At 36.6% G+C, this 21,468-nt stretch overlaps 1 protein-coding gene and 1 pseudogene across 1 annotated transcript; both read left to right on the top strand.

Annotated features, from left to right (window-relative positions):
• The first annotated feature begins 17,920 nt into the window (after window positions 1-17,920).
• On the top strand, window positions 17,921-18,389 carry LOC149193473 (putative leucine-rich repeat receptor-like protein kinase IMK3 pseudogene; annotated as a pseudogene).
• A 1,122-nt stretch (window positions 18,390-19,511) lies between these two features.
• On the top strand, window positions 19,512-21,004 carry LOC149193474 (calcium uniporter protein 5, mitochondrial-like). Its single transcript, XM_089406688.1, has 2 exons — window positions 19,512-20,108; window positions 20,213-21,004. Exons 1-2 carry the CDS (start codon window positions 19,629-19,631, stop codon window positions 20,672-20,674), a joined length of 942 nt encoding a protein of 313 aa, XP_089262814.1. The 5' UTR covers window positions 19,512-19,628; the 3' UTR covers window positions 20,675-21,004.
• The last annotated feature ends 464 nt before the right edge of the window (window positions 21,005-21,468 follow it).

A 21,468-nucleotide genomic window follows, 5' to 3' on the forward strand; every position in this document is an offset into this window, starting at 1 on the left:
TGTATAATAGATAAGAGAAAGACAAAAGGAACCAACCTAGATCTTCCACTTAACTCCTTGCTTGATCTCTCTCCCCCTTGACAAAGCTTGCAACTCCTCTCCGTACTTATCCCACTTGGAGAGTACCTGTAGAAACACAGTAACAAAGAACCGTCAAAGCATCTTGATCTATTATATCATAATCATTACAGAATCAGAAATATAATGAACATACAATGGCATTCACAAATAATAACATTCACAATTGCATAGTTATACGGAAGAAAACTCGAAGAACTTTATTATATATAAGAGAGAATTACAACCCAGTTGTTTGATCCAACATCAAGCCCTCTTCACCTCATGAAATAGAAATCACACCAACAATACAATGCTCTTTCCTCAAACTATCAGTACTTACTTGCAATTCACAATATTCCAGCCTTTGGATCTCTTAGATGAGGGATCCATTCATAGATGTATGCAAGGGTGTGAGTCATCTCTGGGTTTTGATTAGTGTCATTCCACTTGTGAGGGGAGATAACTTAAAGTTAAGATCTCTTACTCATCCTTGGGCGAATTCAAAGAGGCAAGCGTTAGAGGGGAAGTTTCTAGAAGATTCTATGAGCATCCACTTAGCGAACTGTCCTGGACATTTGTCCATCCTCGCTCATCACACCCCATAGAAGGCCTCATCAGTATGCATCGCACTTGGCTAGTGTAGAAGTCAGTATGCATCATACCTTGATAGTGGAGCAGTCAGTATTGTCTAGTTTAGGCCAATTCTGGATGGTTTTTCAGGTGGAACTTTTGGGGAATGATGTAATCAGATGACCATGTTCTTTTAGGGTATGAAAAAACTCTTTTAAGGGTTAAAGAGCCCTAGTTTATCAACATATAGGATTGGGGTTGAAGTGCCCAAATATGTCTATAATAACCATGGCTCATATATTTGGGTCATAAGCTTTACACGAGATTTCAAAATCTCAATTCCAGTATGCAGTAGACTGCCTTACTCAAACAAGATTCAACTGGTGTGATGGGTTGTTGGGCAATATGAAGAGGCAATTGAACAAAGGTAAGTGGGGAAACCTGAAGCAGATCGACTTCAGTTCAATCTTGGTCACTTTATTTTTGGAGCGAGTGTAACTATTTTGGTATTAGTGGACATAGGTGCCGGATCCCACTCCACAATATCTGAGGTTGGTCATATGGAGTGAACTCATGCCTCATGGAGGAGGGGGCCAGCAGATGCATTTCTCTCCATAGTTTTTTAGTTAGTTGTGTCGTCAACTGATCGTTGTGGATGACTATGCCTATGTGGGCACAAATTTCAGATGGGATCCAAATCTACCTCCACCACCAAGCAAACAGTGGATTGATGCAAGTAAAACTTATTTTTTGGATTTTTTAAGTTATATGAGTTTTTTTTTTTTTTTTTTAAGTATATCTAAGATTCAACTTGTGATAAATGTGTAGACGATGGAACAGAAAGGCCTCCTGGCATGCTCCATATGAGGAAGGAGTAGATCCCATGGTGGAGATGGAATGCAATCTGGAAGTGATCACCCAAGGGATTCTAGAATATGTGACTATAGATGACATGCCACTGCGATACCAGAGGCATACAGTAGGAGTGTCTGTGAGACTATGTCGGTTATTAGGCCGAGTGATTAGAGAGGTCTTGTGTTATCGCGAGCATCATGTGGGCGAATAGCCTTTCTAGTTGTTTTTGCACTATTGTAGGCTTTGAAAGCCATGTGTCTCAGAACACTTTATTTTTTGAGATTTTGATGGAAAAACTTTGACAGACGTGATATATATATATATATATATATATATATATATATATATATATATATATATATATATATATATATATATATATATATATATGCATGTTTTATTTTCTACTTATGTGTCCATGTACCATGATGATATGATTGGTTTATAAATTACACAAATGTCTATCAAGAACATAATTTTCTAATGCATCTGTTAATGTATTCAAGTTACGTGGAATGTGTTGATATGTGATAAAATCAAAATTTCTTTCTAGTAATCGAACATGTAGATACATACGCAAAATTTGTGGATTTCTTACTGAGTAATGATTATTCAATTGTAACACAACGAGTTGTGAATCTAATTTAACAAATAAATTCCTAATGCCAAGAGAAACTACTTCTGATAACAATTCAATGACTGCACTGTATTCGACAATATTATTAGTTGTCCGTCCCAGGAAAATACCTTGTAAATCGATCAACTCGCCATCAGGGGCAAAGAGTGCCCAAGTGATTTGAAAATGAAGGTCTTAGATTAATTTTAAGGTATTACAGATTCATGTGCATGGATTTGCCTATATTACTTAGTGCAATGGATCGATAAGATTGTGATTAATATAGACAAGGAAGCAGTTAAAGAAACATAATAGACAAACACACATAACACAACAAGTTTAATATGGAGTTCACCCAAAACTCTTGGGCTACATCTCCTAGTCCAACCTTCAGTGGTGACCTCTCTATTATGTCTTCAAGAGCAGAGTTTTACAAAGTGTGAGATCAATTTGAGTCTCAAAACAATAGATAAAAAATAACAGGAGTTTGCTTGAATCCCTTAAGCCTCTCTGAGTACACAAACTCTTTTTTTCCTTCTCTAGCTTTGTTTTCTCTCCGTCTCAACACTGCTTGTCCTTGTCTTCTGTCTTCTGTGGCTTTTAAGCCAATCAGTGTTGTCTGTTCATTTCCTCTTCTAGGCTCTCTGGCTCCCGGCCTCTGTCCGTGCAAATCCCCCTCTGAGCATTAGCAATCATTACTAAATGCCTTCAGGGATGGTGGTCACCTGTTTTGTAACGGAAGGACCATTGGTGCCTTTGAAATCATCAGAATAGTCATTCTCTGTTTACACAGAGAAATACACTAAAATACTGTAAAAATCTTCCCAAATGCCTTTTTCCGGACCTGAAATATTAGTAATTCCACCTTATATCCTTTCATATTCGTCTTTGGGTGGCATCACAAGTAATCATTGATCAATGATTGTTTAATGATTTCGGGTGGCTAACACGCATGGAGATTACCCGCTCGAAAAGGGTGGTTTTCTCTCTCCAGCACCTGGCGACGTGGCGGCCAGTGTATGGGCTCGGGTGGAGCCCGGCCAAAACCACTTACCGCCTACGGCACTCCTGAAATCCCGCTCATTTCAGAACTTAAAACATATATCGTTGCATCTAGAAACCCTTTCGGGTCTGTTAGATCGCCCAATTCGCATTTCTTTTGGTTTTCGTTTGTTTAACGAAAACGCGAATTTACATTAAAAATGCCTTTTTACGGATCTCAAAATATATTAAATTTCATCTATAATCCCATCGGGTTCAGCTATCACGAGTCATATTTATATCAGCCCTGCTCCGTTGTATTATTCTGACGCAATATTGTGATGCGATTGATCACAATCGCATATCGCATAGAGCTCGGGCCGTTTGTGAGCGCTCCCCTGTAATCTGCAAATTGTGATATTGCGAGTTAACCTGGGCCATCGATCTACGCACTTGATCGATAATCCTTGTTGACCTGCACTGATCGCTATCGCATATTTCCTCCGATAGCCTCCATCGATTGCGATATGCCAGTCGAATCTAGACTGTTAATCGGCTAGATCCGATGGATCCTATGCATTGTTTCTTTGACCTCCGATACTCTATTTTTCCATTATTTCTTCATCTTTTTTCACTCCTGATAGTGTAATCCGCCATTTCTAAGAGTTCTTCTTTTGCGATAGTTTTGATCTTTAGAAGACTTTGAAGACTTAGAGGGTTTTCTAGGATCCATTTTGGATCATGCCTTCCCACTGAAAAAGCTTTTGGACCACCAAAAGTTGGTTTTTAAGCATCAATCAAGTGAGGATACAACTTCCTCACTTTTCCAATCTCTATCCATCTTGCACTGATTGGTTTTGAACATTTGAGTCTGATTCTGAGGTACTCAACATCCACTCTATGCGTGGTTCTCACCTTCATCTCCAGAACTATATCTTCCTGCAACTCATTGAGATATTCAGGCAACAAATCATCAATAGAAGGAAAATGACTTTGCTCTTCGGGATCTTTAATCAATGAGGGTTAAAAAAGTCTCAAGTTCTCTGCATTAACTACTGAATTGATGTGCATGTAAGCTGGAAAATCAAGGTGAAAAGCGTTCTCACCAATTTTGTCAAGTATCTTGAAAGGCCCATACCTTATTGGCTTCAACTTCTTACCTTCACCTTGAATTCTGTCTTTGTTGATATACATCTAGACTTTATCACCAACTTGGAAGCTATGTTCAATTCGATGCTTATCATGCCTTGCCTTATACTTGGCCTGGCTCTTTTCCAGCTGTTCCTACACTACCTGGTGAATTTCTTGTATTTTTTCAATGAACTTGGTTTTTTTGTCCACATCACTGTGTCCATCAACTGCTATGTCTTTTCCAAAGACAAAATCCAAGGGAGACTTTGGTGTAAAACCAAAACAAGTCTCAAAAGGAGATCTTTGTGTAGAAGAGTGTTTAGCACGGTTGTAAGCATGTTGCACATAACATAAATGTTCATCCCAAAGCTTGGGATGCTTGCTGCAATAGCCCCTAAGCAACTGGATCACTATCCTGTTGACCACCTCTATTTGGCCATCTATTTGTGGATGAAAGTTTGTGCTCTTCTTCAATCCGGTGTCCATCAATTCCCATAGACTTGACCAAAACTTCCCAACAAATCGGGAATCTTGATTAGATACAATGGAAGTGTGTAACCCAAAATGAATCCAGACATGCTAAAAGAAAAACTTCGTTGTCTGTTTAGCTATAATCTGCTTATTACAAGGTATTAAAATACACATTTTGCTGAACCTATCCACAATAACATATAAATAGTCTTGACCTTTTCTAGATTTTGGCAATCCCCCAACAAAGTCCATGGAAACACTTTCCCAAGGATGGGAAGGAACTGGTAGTGGAGTGTATAAGCCTAATTTTCTATTGTTGGGCTTGCTTTTAGCACACATAGTACACCCTCTAATATATCTAGAAACTGTTTCATGCATTCTTGGCCAATAATAGAACCTTTGCAGCTATGCAATTGTTTTACTTACACCAAAATGACCTAATATAAGAGAAGTATGTGCTTCCCAAATTATGTTAACTCTTTCAGTTTGTGGAATGCATAACTTTCACAAATGATACAAGAGTTAGTCCTTAACATAATAATCCAATTCTTCTACTTGTTTGCCATGACTTAAGGTTGCATATACATCTTTAAAATCTACATCTTGAGCATATTGTTCAATGTAGCTTTCATGCATTACTGAGTTATGCTTAAGTATAGTAGATGCATTTATGATTGGTCTGGATAACATATCTACAACCTTATTGTGTATTCCCTTCTTATATCTGATGACAAGATGAAATTGCTGTAGAAAACCCATCCACCTATAGTGTCTCAATTGCTGCAATTTAGTTTGTGAGTGCAAATATTGAAGTGGTTGATGATCAGTATGTATAATTGTTTCTTTGCCCATTAGGTAATGTTTCCACTTTTTCACACTTTGTACTAATGCATACAATTCTTTATCATATGTGGGATAATTAACTACTGCAGAATTAAATGTCTCAGAATGATAGCATATGGGTTTACCGTGTTGCATCAACACTGCTCCCATGGCATAGTCACTGGCATCTGTTTCAATCTCAAATGGTCATTGAAGATCTGGCAGTGCTAGTACTGGTGTTGTACTAATTTTTTATTTCAAGGTGTCAAAGGCTTTTTGCTGTTTGCCTCCCCACTGAAACACCTTGTTCAATTGTGTTAAAGAATGTAAGGGAGCTATAATCAAGGAAAAGTTAGCAATAAACTTTCTCCAATATTGTGTTGCTCCTAACCTCTGTAGCAGATTTGGGTTTAGGCCAGTTCACAATGACTTCAACCTTAGAGGGATCTATCTTCAATTCACCACCCCCTACAATATGACCCAAATAATTTAAAGATGTTTTGCCAAATTCACATTTTGATAAATTAACATACATATTTTCTCTTTTCAAAACATCTAGAGTCTGCTTTACATGCTTCAAATGTTCTTCCCATGTTTTGTTGAAAACAAGAATATCATCTAAATATACAATTACAAAATCATCAATAAAAGGTCGGAGTACATCATTCATAACTCGCATGAAAGTGGCAGGAGCATTAGTTAAGCCAAAAGACATAACTAGCCATTCATACAGCCCTTGCCTTGTTTTGAAAGTAGTCTTCCATGCATCTTATTCTGCTACTCTAACCTGATGATAGCCACTACGCAAGTCCAACTTGGAAAAGTAAACTGCTTCTTTCAGTTGATCTAATAGATCATCAATGCGAGGAAGAGGATAACGATTCTTGATCATTATTTTATTCAGTACTTTGTAATCAATGTACATCCTCCACGAACCATCTCTCTTCCTCACCAACACGATTGGAGATCTGCATGGTGATGTTGTTGGTCTTATGAACCCTTTATCGAGTAGCTCCTATACCTGCTTCTTCATCTCTGCATTATCTAAAGCAGATAACTTGTACATTCCGATGTTATGCAATGGAGCATCTTGCTGCAAATGAATATCATGTACAATTTCCCTTTTGGGTGGCAGACCTTTAGGTTCTTGAAATAGGATATCATATTCTGAAACAAATTTTTCTAAATCAGCTTTCTATTTAGCATCACAACCCTCAAATACATTGGTTTTATCAAGGTTCTTTTCCTTTGCAACCATTAGTAAAAATTGCTTGCATGAATTTACAATTCTTTTCAATTGCCCTGAGTGTATGAGAGTATAATTATTCTTGAGTTTATGAGCTCTTACAATATATTCAATTCCATCTTTAACGAGTTGATACTTATTTTCAACTCTATAGAAAATTGCTTTTCTATCATACAAGTAAGGACTTCCCAAAACAATTCCACATATATCCAATGGAATTACATCTAACTCAACCTCATATACAAATGATGAACCAATGGCAAACCTAAGTTTACACTGTCTAATCACTTGTAGCTTTGTTTTAACCCAATGGATATGGATTCTTGTGAGGTGTGGTTACTAATCCCAGTTTCTTTACAATTTCTTCAGAAATTAAGTTTACTTGTGAGCCACTATCAAACAAAGTATCAATCTTTTGATGCTTAGAAATAACTGTAATATGAAAAAGCCCAGGTCTTTTCCTCTCATTTTCTTCATTATCAGTAGTTTGTGTAGAATTACTAGTAGATGCTTCAAAATTTTTACCTTTTATACCTGTGGCTATGATTGTTGTTTCATCGCCTGAGTTTGACCCCAAATCCTTCTGAATAGCTGCAACAATCTTCTTCTTTTTGCCACCGAACTTATTGGGTTTCAGCTCCAGATTCAAAATCCAACAGTGTTCATCATCATGCTCATCCTTCTTGCAGTGAGTACACAAAGGTTTGGTCTTTTGTACTACATTTGCCTTCCTCTCTTTCCATTTATGCTTTCTCTTTTCCTTGTTCTTGCTTGTAGTGGGTTTTGATGATCCCCCAATCTTTGGGTTCACATTCTAGCCTCCAGATGTGTAGCCTAAACAGATACCTCATCTATGCTAGTAGGATTAAACATGAGAATGGTGTGCTTTAAATCGCTGTGTAGACCACCTATATACTTCAACAGAGTTTCAGGTGAGTCTAAAGAAATGCCTAGAATCAAAGCTCTTTCTCTAAATTATTGGGTGTAGCTTTGTACACTTTTCCCTTTTAATTGGCAAAGAGTTTGCCAACTCATCATAGCTTGCTGCATATAAGCTAGTGGATAGAATTGTTTTTTAATTGCAGAAACAAATTCACTCCAGACAGAAAGGATTTTACCATGCTTCTTCATGTCAACTTGTGTTCTACCTTCCCACCATACCAAGGCAGTTCCTCCAAGGCGTAGGCTGGCCAGCTGAATCTTACTTCTATCTGAATCAATGCTCTGCACCCTGCAATACACATCAATCTGTCTAATCCAATTATCTAGCTTCTCTGCATTCAACTCTCCATCATATATTGGCAAATCAAATTTAACATCTAATTTAATCAAAGATTTTTTATTTTTTATTATATATATATATATATATATATATATATATATATATATATATATATATATATATATATATATATATACATATATATATATATTCTTTTTTCTTTTTTCTCAAGGCTATTAGGAGGTGTGGGAAGCTTTTCTTCTTTCCCTTTGCCTTTAGAATGGTCATTGAGGAGAGATTGTTCTGCTCCTTTGTTATGCCGGGAAGTTGAAGAATCTTCACTTTGACCTTTCTTAAATTCTCTATACATTTCCTCTACCATGGCTCTCATAGTCAAGAAACTGTCCATGAACTGAGGGTCTGATTCCAAGGGAATCTCTTCTGACATTTTCCTCCTAGTATAGACTCTACCAACTTTTGGGTTAAATTCAGCCAATTCTCCTCCTCCTAGTTTAAGCTTTGATCTAGTTATCATTCACAAACAGTCCAACACAAGTTTGTCTAACCTTAGCAACCTAAAGCTCTGATACCACTTGATCTAATATTTGATCTAAGATAATTAATAAGGTATTACAGACTCATGTGCATGGATGTGCCCGTGTTATTTTGTGCAACGAATCAATAAGATTGTGAAATACAAAAGCAATCAAGCAGTAAAAGAAAACATAATAGGAAACACATATAAACACAACAAGTTTAATAAGGAGTTCACCCAATACTCCTGGGCTATGTCTCCTGGTCCAGCCTTCAGTGGTGGCCTCTCTATTATGTCTTCATAGCAAAGTTTTTTTTTCCAACAGTGAGCTCAATTTGAGTCTCACACAACAGATACAAATTAGTAAGACTGGACTTGGATCCCCCAAGTCTCTTTTGAGTACACAAACTCTCCTCACTGAATCTTGGTCTCTGTTGATTACAATAGTATGAACCCAATTTGAGACTCAATACATGATAGGTGTCCAGAGGAGTTTGCTTGAACCTCTCAAGCCTTCTCCAAAGTACACAGACTCTCTGACTCTCTCTGTCCTTGGCTTAACTCTGGCTCGGTGCTGCCTTTGCTTCTTCAGGTCAGTTCCTAACTTGCTTCTTCTCTCTACTTTTGGCTTACTACCTCCTGCTTTCTCTCTATCAGTTTGTGGCTTTAAATCCAGTCTGCTCTCTGACTATTCGTTTCCTCTTCCTGAATTTTCAGTTCCCCTGCCTCTGTCAGTTTGAATCCCTCTATCCTACGTAATCAGTCACTGTATAACGCCTCACAGGGAGGTGGCCACCTATTTCATAACAGATGAGTGTTAGTTCTCTTGGACATATTTGAAACAACCGTTTTTTCCATTAACTCCAAGAATGCCCGCGAAACACGACCTTCTGCCAACGCATCGTCCATATCAGACTTCAAATCCTATGTGATCTTGCTTTATAATCTTGTCAAATCTGGTCATCCATTGGAATGTGTCTCCACTGTTGATTTGGGGGCCTTAGATCCTATGGTTGTCGTTCATATCGGGCGACTGAGTAGCATGATGTCTACCCGTCCAATGTGAGTGGTTCTCTCTCTCTTCCGCTGGGACCCGTGGCAATCATTGTATGGCATCGGGCAGAACTTGATTGAAACCACTTACCGCTTGAAGCCCATCTGATATCCTGTTGGTTTTGTGGAATCCCGCTCTGACGAAACTGAAACAATATTTTCCACGTTTTATAATTATTTCGGGTCCAGGTGCTCAGGGCTTCTCTTCACTGAGAAGTCACTAATCACATATCGGAAACTATCTCTGTTGCTTAAATTTGACCCTGCATTCGTTGGTTGGTGTCAGCGCGCGTTACCACGGTCCACCGCTCTACGCGCTTGATCGACGGCCCTCGTTGATCCGCGCTGATCGCCATTGCAAATCTCTGAGGATTCCCTCTGATAGCTTGATTTTTATAAGACTTTGAATCTTTGGAATGATTTTTAAATAGTTTATGAAAACTTAGAGACTGTTCTAGGATCCATTTGGATCAATTTACATGATCATTATTTGGATGGCTGCGTCCATGCCATGATTCATGTATCATTTGACAGAGTTCTCAGTTACGTATATGTATTTGTACTTGCTTGCAGGTTTTCCGACAATAGACTATGGTTCTCCACACTGATTCATAATGCATTTCATCCCTCACTCTAGTTTAGCTTTCACGCTTTAGGGGGCATCTGTTACACATCATTTTGTCACTATCCCTATACTCCTCATTCCTTGATCCTGGAGGACCTCTACAATGAACCCTACATGCTTCCCCTGCAAGAAGAAACCCTCATTGTGTCCCTCTTCATGAGCAGATCAATTCCCTTTTGCACCATTTCCCTTGAAACTTCTATTTTTCCCAGTTTACAAGGTCGACACTAATGACCTTTGTCTCCCTTGCGTTTATGTGCAGAGATTATCACTATCCCTAGCGTCGATCGCAGCAATTGAGCTATGTTCCAGTCGCGCCAGTCCTGTTATGGAATTTTGTTTAAATTAGGAGCCGAAGCTTCCAGCTCTAGAAGCTTCGTAACAGAAGTCTAGTAATAGTTCAGCCGGATGGGATCGAGGATGTCAGTTTGGGCTCCTTTCCTCTATAATGATGGAACTACCTCAAGGGATAAGACCTTCTCCCATGAGAAGAGGATCCATCTCCCATCCATTCATCCTATATAAACCTCCCTTCTTCCCAAGCACAAGCTAGTGTTAATGCTAGTGTGCTATTGCTCTTTTGGTTTGGAGTAAACAACGAGCTATTCTGAGTTGTAGCTATTTAGTTGTGTGGGGGAGAAGTGTGATTTGGTTTGGAGTGAAGCCTAAAAGTAAGAGCCTTAAAACTATTATTGATTTAGACCATCATGGAATGCCAGCATTAGTGTGTGGGAACTTGGTCTTGTCAGAGGAGAACCACAACATCAAGATAATGGTTGTAATCTCTCTCTGATATTAATAAGTGCAACTATCGATTGATTTCCTACATGTTTTGTCATCTTACATATTCATGGCTTAGTGTTTATTGACTTGTTAAGTAGTCTGAATTACAATTTGTCTATTATTACGGTTGTTGTTTACTTTTGTTTACTTGTTTCATGTGCTTGAAGAAGGAAGTGAGAAATAGTTGGAGCGAGCAAGCAAGGACATCATCAAACAGGATAAGCGTACGAAGAGGTAAGCCCTCTTGATTGGTTCTAACCTAAGGAAATCTTCCATAGAATGTATCTATTGTGGCTAGACCCCTTATCGGGCTAGAGGAATTTGTTTGTGTCCGCACTTATAATTTTACTTCATGGTTCAAGAAAGATCATTAAGACCATCAATGAAAATTTATATAATGCCAACTTGATACAAGAATGCCCACTTGGAGGTATTCCCAATATCAAAGACTTAGAAACAAAATGGCAAGAAGCTTCTACAACAAAAGAAGAAGTAATCAAACAACTTACAAAACTGAATTGGGAAGTGTATTGGAGGTATCTAGTAAAACCACACAGTGAGTGGTTAGTGTTATCCTATCTTGCTGACTCAACCATACAGATGTTGCCTTCATTCTCAGATGCAGTGTATACCAGCCAAATGCATACAAGGATGAAACAACCTCTTGAACTCAAGATGATGTTAGATATATATCATCTTAGACAACAAATGAAAGAGTAGACACCACTGCATGCTAGAACTACTCATTTCCATAATTTATCTTTTACATAATTCTGTCACTTATTTCCAGGAGGGTTGTTTAAACCTTCTCAGAACTTCATGCATTGCCTATTTTTGTAATTATATTTTAAAATAAAAACCCTTTCATGTCTTTTAAGAAAAGGTCCGGAATTCTATTAAGAAACTCTTTACTAGCTTACACTTTTGTACTTTAAAGTTTCTCTTTTAGAATCCTTGGATCAGAGTCCTGAACTTTTGTTGGAGAAGGCTTACAGAAGCTTGCATTTTTGTACTTTTGCAAACCCTCTTAATAAGATAAACTGGACTGGAGCTACTTATTTTATGAGCGGACTGATATGCATTGGGTACTTTTATCTTTGTGTATTTATTTGTTCATGAATTAACAACCACTCTATATATTGTTTATCATATGTATCTTTTCTCATACGGTGTTGTATCGATTCACTTTTGAACATACCAGGACCATTATTTTTAATATATTGATGAGCAATTGGTCAAATGATATTTGATGTGATATATGATTTATAAATTATTTTGATTAACTATTTAATCAGAATAATTAATTCAAAGGTTTTTCATTTCTGTTAGTATCTATTTAATCTTCATTATCAAATACTAAGGCTCATCATTTTAGATAACACAAATATAAGTTTAAATTCCTGGGTAATATACATAGATAGGTTACATATGTGTGTGTGTGTGTGTGTGTGTTTTAATTGAAAACCACCCCATCTATCATTTAGTTTTATCAATAAAACACCCTATCCATCCTATCACATTTTGATTGGGAAATTGGTCCCATTATATCAAGTCAGAGCCACTAATCCAAACGAAAAAGGGACGGTATTCAAGTCCCCGACTAGTCGGTTTCCCCCCATGTTGTTGCAGCGATTTTCGAGGCTTCAACAAGACATGCTAGGGACCCACAACCATGACATGAAACATCCCCATCTCTTAACAACAAAACTTTCCATGTCACATCTCCAGTCTACCAGGACCATCATGGAATGGAAAAATCCACTTAACTCCCAAGGTGCTACGAAGGTTTTATCTGTTAAGAGACAAGTCATAGGCTAAATTGTCTTAACTTATAATATTTTTCTAAGTCCTCTGTAGCTCTTTCGGGGGTGTAACCAAGTTTCTCTATGAACCGAATCTTTTCCCAAAAAATATAAACAATTAAATCCATTTAAGATAATCAAGAATATATTCAACGTATGATAACAATGAAATGCATTTTCGAAGAGACCATTAAGCCCTCTTCTCAGGCATTCACCCAACTAATCTATGGAGAACAAGTCTTTGTGGACTCGACCATAGTAATACCAAATCTCACAAATCTTATTAACATGAAATGTTATGCCTTCCACTACCCCATGTGTAAGTAATATAATAGCCTGCAAGTCTTGCAAGCTTCATAACCACGTGACATGCATGCTCAACACTTTAAATAACAACTTCTTGAATACAAGGGTGTCCTTTACTAAAGTAAAACAAACAAGCCATGTGATTCACACACCATGGAAACATATTGAAACATTTGAGCAATCATCGTGGTCATACATCTACCGTGAACATACCAACAGTACAGGGATTTCCAAATCCTTCATATCAAGAGAGTAAATATATAAATACCTCATCACCAACTCACAGGGATGCACACATTCCTTAATAAAAAATATAGCCGCACAAACAAAAATAGATAAAATTTGCATTACATTAACATGTGCAGTGACACAAGTAAACATCATATGATGCAATCAACTGTTGATTTAGTGGGACTTCAACTCTCCACCCAACTGTAGGATGACTACATTGATATTATTTCTTACAGTCAACCACCCTTAAGCTGGATTCAGAGTCTGAGGAGGTAAATTGCTTAATATTTATCAACGACGTAATCTATTATAAGAGGCAGAGACTACTTCTTAGGTAATTTCTTGAACAAATTCCAGGTGTAGCACCACAACAACCCTCAACCAACAACAAGAACACCACAAGGGTTCAAATAGGCACAAGGAGTCTTAATTCAACTCTGGAGAAGGACATGTATGTGCAATAAGAAGCTTATCGACAAAATTATCTATAGTAGGGACAAGAGCACACCCATCCTCGTAGTTTATCAGAGGGTACTAGCACTGGTGCTATCAACCCCAAGGCTACACTCAGTGTTTATTAGTCCCACAAGCACTAAGCTGTCTCAACCTATCTAGTAGTTTCTTAACCCAACAAGTTTGCTCAATGGTTTATTAGCCCTAGGGAAAGCCATTGCTTAGGTGGTTTTTCAGTGATCAAGCCATCACGGGTTTATCAACCCAGCAAGCACCTAAGAATCCTAGCTGCATTGAACTTTGTATAGCCAAAAAACACATAGGCACATGCATAAGCCTCAAGAAAACATCACACATGCACACCAAAAATGGCATCGGTAATAACACGGGGAATTCAACCTTCATGCATGAGCACAATTTAGAGAAATATCGAGTCTTCCTAGTAAATCCACAACAATTTCTAACTCCTTTCTAAGATCACTACTTCGTTCACCCTTCTTTTCAAGAATGCATCTCTCCCATCGTGTCTATGTGTCCACCGACTCCCTATAGCTCCCTTTTTACCCCATCCCCTCTTGCATGTTGACCCTATCAACACAAACTATGAGGCAAGTATGTAGACTTGTCCTCTTTTCAAGAGGCCCATTCCTCTTAGTAAATGGGTACACAACAATGTTATTAATCCAACAGGGATTTAGGTGATGAGATAAAAGTAAGGTGTGGGTTTACAAGCAACTCCTCCTTCTTCAGTCCTCTAAATTAATGTCCAATTCTTTGCCACTCAATGTGTTACATTTCCATAATTTACATAAATTTATGATTTGTAATAACATTTTACAAGAGGGTTGACAAAACGGTTATCACAACTAGAACCTCCTTAATTATAGGACTAACAAATTCTTGTCCATAGTAGGCATTAAATCTTTGACACATCATTGCATCTCTTCATAACAAACATTTTCACTAGTAATCATAACAAGTACATGTTCCAATTATTTAGGTTAATAAGACATTGTGTGACTAAATTCCTTAGTTGTGTAAAACCATTAAAGGAAGACTACCAAAACGTGATTAGTAAAGGGAGCTCTTGGAGTGGTCATGCAAATTTCATACACACATGGATTTGGGCATCCAACGTTGTAAACATATATTGTTATGGCATTTAATATATACATTGAGCTTAAGTGGGGCCAAACCTAACCAAAGCAATTACTAATTCCACCCATAAAATTAGGTAAGAAGAAACCAACCCCTTACTTGGGCATTAGTTATCCATAAATCCCAAAATTTAACATTAGCATAGTTAGCCATTGACATAAGTAATATTGAATGTTAAGAGTTAACCTTGATGATAATATCGCATGCCACAACTAGAACCAGGATAATCATACCATTATTCTAATTTGAATATTATGTGAAATGAAAAGCAACACATCGTCCAAAAAAATACATTTATATTCTTTCTCATGTGTACAAATAAAGTTTCTTTCTCATTTGTACAAATAAAGTTGGGAACCTCAACTCCTCTCAAGTGCCTTTCTTTTTCGGGATAATGAGGAAAAATAAACTACCCTAATGTAACTCAGCCTATTTAAAAAAGAGAAACCTAATTATACATAAAATGTTTAAGTAATAATATTTCCAAAACTATATTAAATATGATTCGTACACAAAATTGCTATGTATATGTATAAACAAAGTAGTGTTTAGAATCTCACTTTCAATATTACCTTGGATTTCTCGCAAGAAGAGAATTGGGTGTGACATGAAAGGTGAGGAGGGCAACTAAGTTATTTATTTGTGTAGGTTCCTTATCATAATCCAATACCTTTTTCTCCAACCGACCCATAATATTTGGATATTCCCCCACTTTGATAGACCTCTGAAAAGAATTGAGTGGGCAACAAAAGTTGAGCACAAGGATTTAAACTTGATTTGTGGGACTGTGAGAACGAATATGTCCAAAGATATGAATATATCCAAATTCACTGATAAATTAAGGCTAAAAAGCAATATACGCATGTATAAAAAATATAATATAGAAATTATTATTACATAAAATATAAATTATATATTATAAAATAATATATAATTTTTTTATATAAAAAAATATGTTTATATAAAATATGTGTTTTGTTCTTAGGAATTATTTATTTAAAAAAAAAAAATATTGTTCTCCATCCTACCTTCCAACTTCAAAATACACTCAATTAATAAAATAATATATAAATTTATAATATTTTAATATTTTAAATATAATATAATATATAAATTATATAATAACAATATGAATTATAAAATTTCGACTTCTACACCTTTAATACAATTTTTAGTGCGTATTTTTTAACCCGACACCAAATATTCTTATTATCAAAAACTTTTGTTTTGTCTTTACAAACAATAATTTAAATTCACTTATCATTTTCGGAAAGATGAGTTACGTAATAATTTTTCTTTTGATGATTCATTATCACATTTAAACAAAACAATATGGTAATTTAATTAAAATTATAACTATTAGTTACATTAATTTAAGAATTAAATAACATGTATTTAACAGCTAAATTATATGTGATTTTTTAATAATCGATTATGTTATTGTATATGATAGTAACATTTGATAATGCAATGTTATATGTTAATATAAGTTAGAAGAGTACTTAGAAGATGCCACGTGTGTTTGTTTTATACTCAATGGGACAACAATAACTCTGGTCATTCATGTGAACGATATTGTTAGTACAACAATAACTCTGGTCATTTATGTGAACGATATTGTTTTCTTGGTGAGGCCATTACGATTATGACAAGTAATTTAGATAAGAATTTTTTAAGATTTTTGTTACCATATCAATATGATTATGAATATGGATACAATTAAAGTTATAATAATTAAATTTATTTCCCCATGATAATAATTATGTGGAGGAAGTTTAAGTTTCTTCATATAAATAATTTAGAATTAATATCACAATATCAATTGGAGTTATAGCATGGAGAAAATAATATATAGATAATGAAAAACTTTTTTTAAGATGGGAAACAATTGCATGTTAGCAGATATTTTAATATGGGATTAAAAAAATGTCCTCTTTGAAACTCTAGTCACTCTTTTCGTTTTATATGGATAAAAAATTTGGGGTTGTAACTTTTCTAATTAATTATGAAGAAAATATAAAGCTGATCTAAGAACAATTTATAACCTACAATCCAAAAATTAAAGAAAATACTTCTTATCCTATCCTCTTGAGTGAAATTAGCCTTATCATCATTAAAAACATGGTTATGATTATAAAACTTATGTAAAAAAAAATTAAACAATAAAGTTAAAATATAATGAAATTGACATTACGTACCATAGGATGTAAATAGCTCTGATTTGGAAAGCTCCCTCAAGTGTTGCTTTGCTTGTGGGCTTCATCTTAATTATGTAATTACTTTATAATCCATGGGATGGCCTACTCGTTGCTTAGAACTTCATTGCTCCTCCATGTTGTCGATCGTTGATAGAGATCGTATTTAGTTAATTACACCGAAGGTGTTTTCTCTATGGACTTTCTATGTCTAAACATTATTCACTCCAATGCCAACGAATGAGAGAGCTGAAATTTCATCCTCCTCTATGAAATTTTGACAATGTTGCAAGTGTTCATCAGACCATGTCGCCTCAAGTAGGTTCGAGTCTCCACTTTTCCAGCTCAGCACCCTTCACGTTCTCGACCTCAAGTCCGTCGTCATACTTCGCGGGTCGAATCTTGGGCTCGTACGACAACCTACGGGCGCTAATGTTCATGCTTGGAGCTCCATTTGGCACACCAAGAAAAGCAAATTTACTCTCTTCAGCTACCCCGAGAGCAGAAAATAGTTTGACATTGTTACCTGCTTGTTGTGCAACGACAGTTGTGCCGGATCAGTGGCCCCTGTTACTCATGAAATGCCGCAAAATGAATGGGAACCGCCACATTCCACTACATAAAACATTGAATAAATTTCTGAAAAGGAAAAAAATATCCATTCATTTGTGACGCACAGAAGAAATTTGACTACAATTCTTACCTTCAACGAGAAAAACCATTTCACGAACTCGTTATATACTCCATAAAATATGAGGCCTTAATTTTCATAACAGATGACCTACTTTGTGCAATTGCAAAAGTAATGGGCAAGAGCACTTATGGAACTTTGTATAAGGTTACTTTGGAGGACGAGAATCAAGTTGTAGTGAAGAGGCTTAGGGAGAAAATAGCAAGGAGTCAAATAGAATTTGAGACAGAAGCTAATGCTCTTGGGAAGATCAGGGATCCTAATTTGCTTGCTTTGAGAGCTTATTACTGGGGTCCTAAAGGTTTTTTACTTCATGCCTGGTGGAAGCCTTGCGACATTTCTTCATGCAAGAGGCCCACAGACGCCTTTGACTTGGCACACTAGAATGAAAATTGCAATTGGTGCAGGGAGAAGACTTGCTTATCTGAACAACAATGAGAACATCATTCATGGAAATCTCACTTCCAACACCATCCTGCTTGATGCAAACATGAATGCCAAGATTGCATATTTTGGCTTGTCTAGGTTGATGACAATTGCTGTGAGTTCCAATGTGATTGCCACAAAAGGGGCTCTTGGATAGAGGGCTCCTCAGCGCCCAAAACTAAAGAAAACCATCATCAAGACATATGTATATAGCTTTGGGATTGTCATACTAGAGCTTCTGACTAGCAAGGCACTAGGAGAGCCCATGACTGCAGAAAACGAGATGGACCTTCCCGAATGGGTTGCTTCTATTGTGAAAAAAGAGTAGACTAATGAAATTTTTGACTTGGAATTAATGAAAGAAACTTCCATTCCCGATATGAGTTGCTTAACACTTTGTAATTAACTATACATTATATAGACCCTACACCATCTGCAAGGCCAAATATAGATGAGATTATGCGTTAGCTAGAGAAATAAACCTGAATTTGGTTACTCGTCCACTTCAACCCGACCACAACCATAGATAATAAGAATCATACAATTGATATCATATAATAACTATATAGTATATTATTATACGCTGCTTTTGGGTACTCAACCATTAATTCATTTTTTATTTTAAGCATCCATATTTTGTTTTTTAAACATATTTGAGATTAAATGTTCTTTTCTTTTAAACATGTTTCCCGGTATCTGAAAATAAATTATGCAAACTTTGTTGTTTTCTTTTAAACATGTTTGAAAGTAAAATGAAAATAGATTATGCAAACTTTGTAAGTGAGCTCCGTCTATAGTGGGATAATCTTTGTAAATCTTTATTCCTTCGGTGTACCAATTGTTAATGTTTAACTTATGTTCGGTGTATCAATGGTTAATGTTTAACTTATGTGTTGTTAGATGTAGACAGTGTCACACACGGAATGAATGTGTTCGGGCAATATGTGACTCTCAACCTGAAAACACCATACGGTAACATTGCCTTCTCTGCACTACACCCTTCATCTATTGGATGCAACGAGATGCGTTTGACATGCCGCCGCGTGCAACTCAAATTTAATTGAAGCGCCAAACTGGTGAATGCTTTATGTTGTAGATGCAGATGCAAAGGCTTCGTGGGTCCCTTCTCCACCATACTCACTTGTCCACGTCATCATACAATATTTTTGTCAATCATAACCGTGGTCGAACCCGATTCCTTACCCGTTTCCTTGGGGTTCGCCTACCTTGTCCTTATAAGATACCATGACGAGGAACGAGTCTACGCGTGTCATCTATTTTCTCTCCCTTCTGTGTGTGCAATGCGTTTCTAGGATTGTTGAGCGATCTTCAGTGCTATTTTTGTGGTGGAAGTTCCATTGATTTTTTTCTCTATTGTTCACTGTGATTTGAATTCATGGTTATTGCCAATCGCAGAACCTGCGCATCCCTCCGCAATGCCCTTGATGCCCTTCGTTTCCGCGGAGGTTCGAGCTTTAAACTGCAGACCTTCTTTGGTGGCCACCCTTCCCGTTTCCTGTACAGGCAGGAACAGACGAAGGTGAGCCATTCTCAATTTCAGTCCCACCTTTTCCCGCCTTCCCAACTATTCTTCCAGTGGCAGGAACAGTTGCAGTATTTGAACGCCCGCCCTCCTGCCGGGCAGATATCGGCGGAGGACGGCAGGAGATTGCTGAGATTCGTCCGGTTGGAGGATGCCAAAAAAAGACTACAGTGGATTCACGACGACTGCATTTCATATGACGAGCTGCTGCGAGTTTGCATGGAGTCACTGGAGGGGACTTCAGAGGAAGAAGCGAAAGGAATAGCGAAGTTACTTGACGAATCGGGCCATGTTCTCGTATTGAATAAGACTGTCTATCTACGTCCTTACAATGTATATCTAATTAAGAACTTGCATTTCCGGGGCTCAGGATTCACTGGTTTGGGGTTTTTGGTTGTGGTTTCACTGATATTCTTTTTTCTTTGGCGTGGTTTCAGATAGCAAGAGCTTTCGAGAAGATCGTGCCTACGCCCCTGGCAACGAAGAGCGATCCTTGCAAGGAGGAGCTGGAGAGACTGGAGAAAGAGAAGGTGGAGATTGATCAGAAAGCTCAGAGTCATGCCATGACAGAATTACGGTTGGGGTTGGGGTTTTTTGGACTTCAGACAGCGGGTTTAATGAGGTTGACATTCTGGGAATTGTCATGGGATGTGATGGAGCCCATTTGCTTCTTTCTTACATCAATTTACTTCATGGCTGGATATATATTTTTCCTGAACACATCCACAAATCCTTCATTCCAGAGCTTCTTCAACATTCGCTTCGGTGCCACGCAGAGAAGACTGATGAAGAAAATGAATTTTGACATAGAACGCTTTAGAGAACTCCGGAGGTTATCCAGGCCTGGGTTGAAGCCCCCTTATTGTCGCAGGCGTCTCTGTAACTGTGATGATATCTAAGATCCCTAACTCTGTAATTTTTTTTTAGCATTTTCATGCTGACACAAGAGAACAAGATATTGAATGAATCAAACCCTTGCCACATTTGTATTCCAAAAAGCGTAGCTATAAATATATTCTTATAAATAATTCATATAACGGCAAATTCGTCCTTTGCTGAATCATATTCAGATGCTTTGGCTACAAGAAGAAACCAACATCCGTGTTAACTCTCCCATGTCCAGTTGGTCTTCGAAACCAATAACGATGGTTAACAAATCTCTCCAAATGTCCAATATCTCATCACTAGTCATTTAACTTTGTATCAACTCGTGTGCTGGAAGAGAGGAATAAAGGAATCCGGAATTGAATTACGATGGATTCTCAAATAAATGGGATACTTTCATTAAGATTGTGAAATTTGGATTTTAAGATTGGGAATAACTTGTTAAATTTTTATAGCAATTGGATTTCATTTTATATTATTATTATTATTATTATTATTTTAATTTTAAATTTAAATTTAAAAATAAATAGAAATTAAATTTTAGTCAATGTATATTTAAAAAAAAAATTTAAAATATTAAATTATTTTAAAAAATAATTTTAAATAAAATTAATTAATAAAAAAATAAAAAATATATATAATAAAAAACTATAGTGATAGATTTTTAATTAGTATAATTATTTTAAAATTATTTGCTTTTTGTTGAGATATTATGTTGAGTTCATATTAAAAACTAATTGAGAAGGATTAAGTAAAGAAAATGATCATTTATATTAAATTATTATTATAAGTGTCTAAGGTAAAGTAT

This window comes from Pinus tabuliformis, chromosome 2_2 (genome assembly GCF_031772625.1).
Source record: "Pinus tabuliformis cultivar Carrire ecotype Pingquan chromosome 2_2, CPIR1, whole genome shotgun sequence".
In the NCBI taxonomy this organism is placed as follows: domain Eukaryota; kingdom Viridiplantae; phylum Streptophyta; class Pinopsida; order Pinales; family Pinaceae; genus Pinus; species Pinus tabuliformis.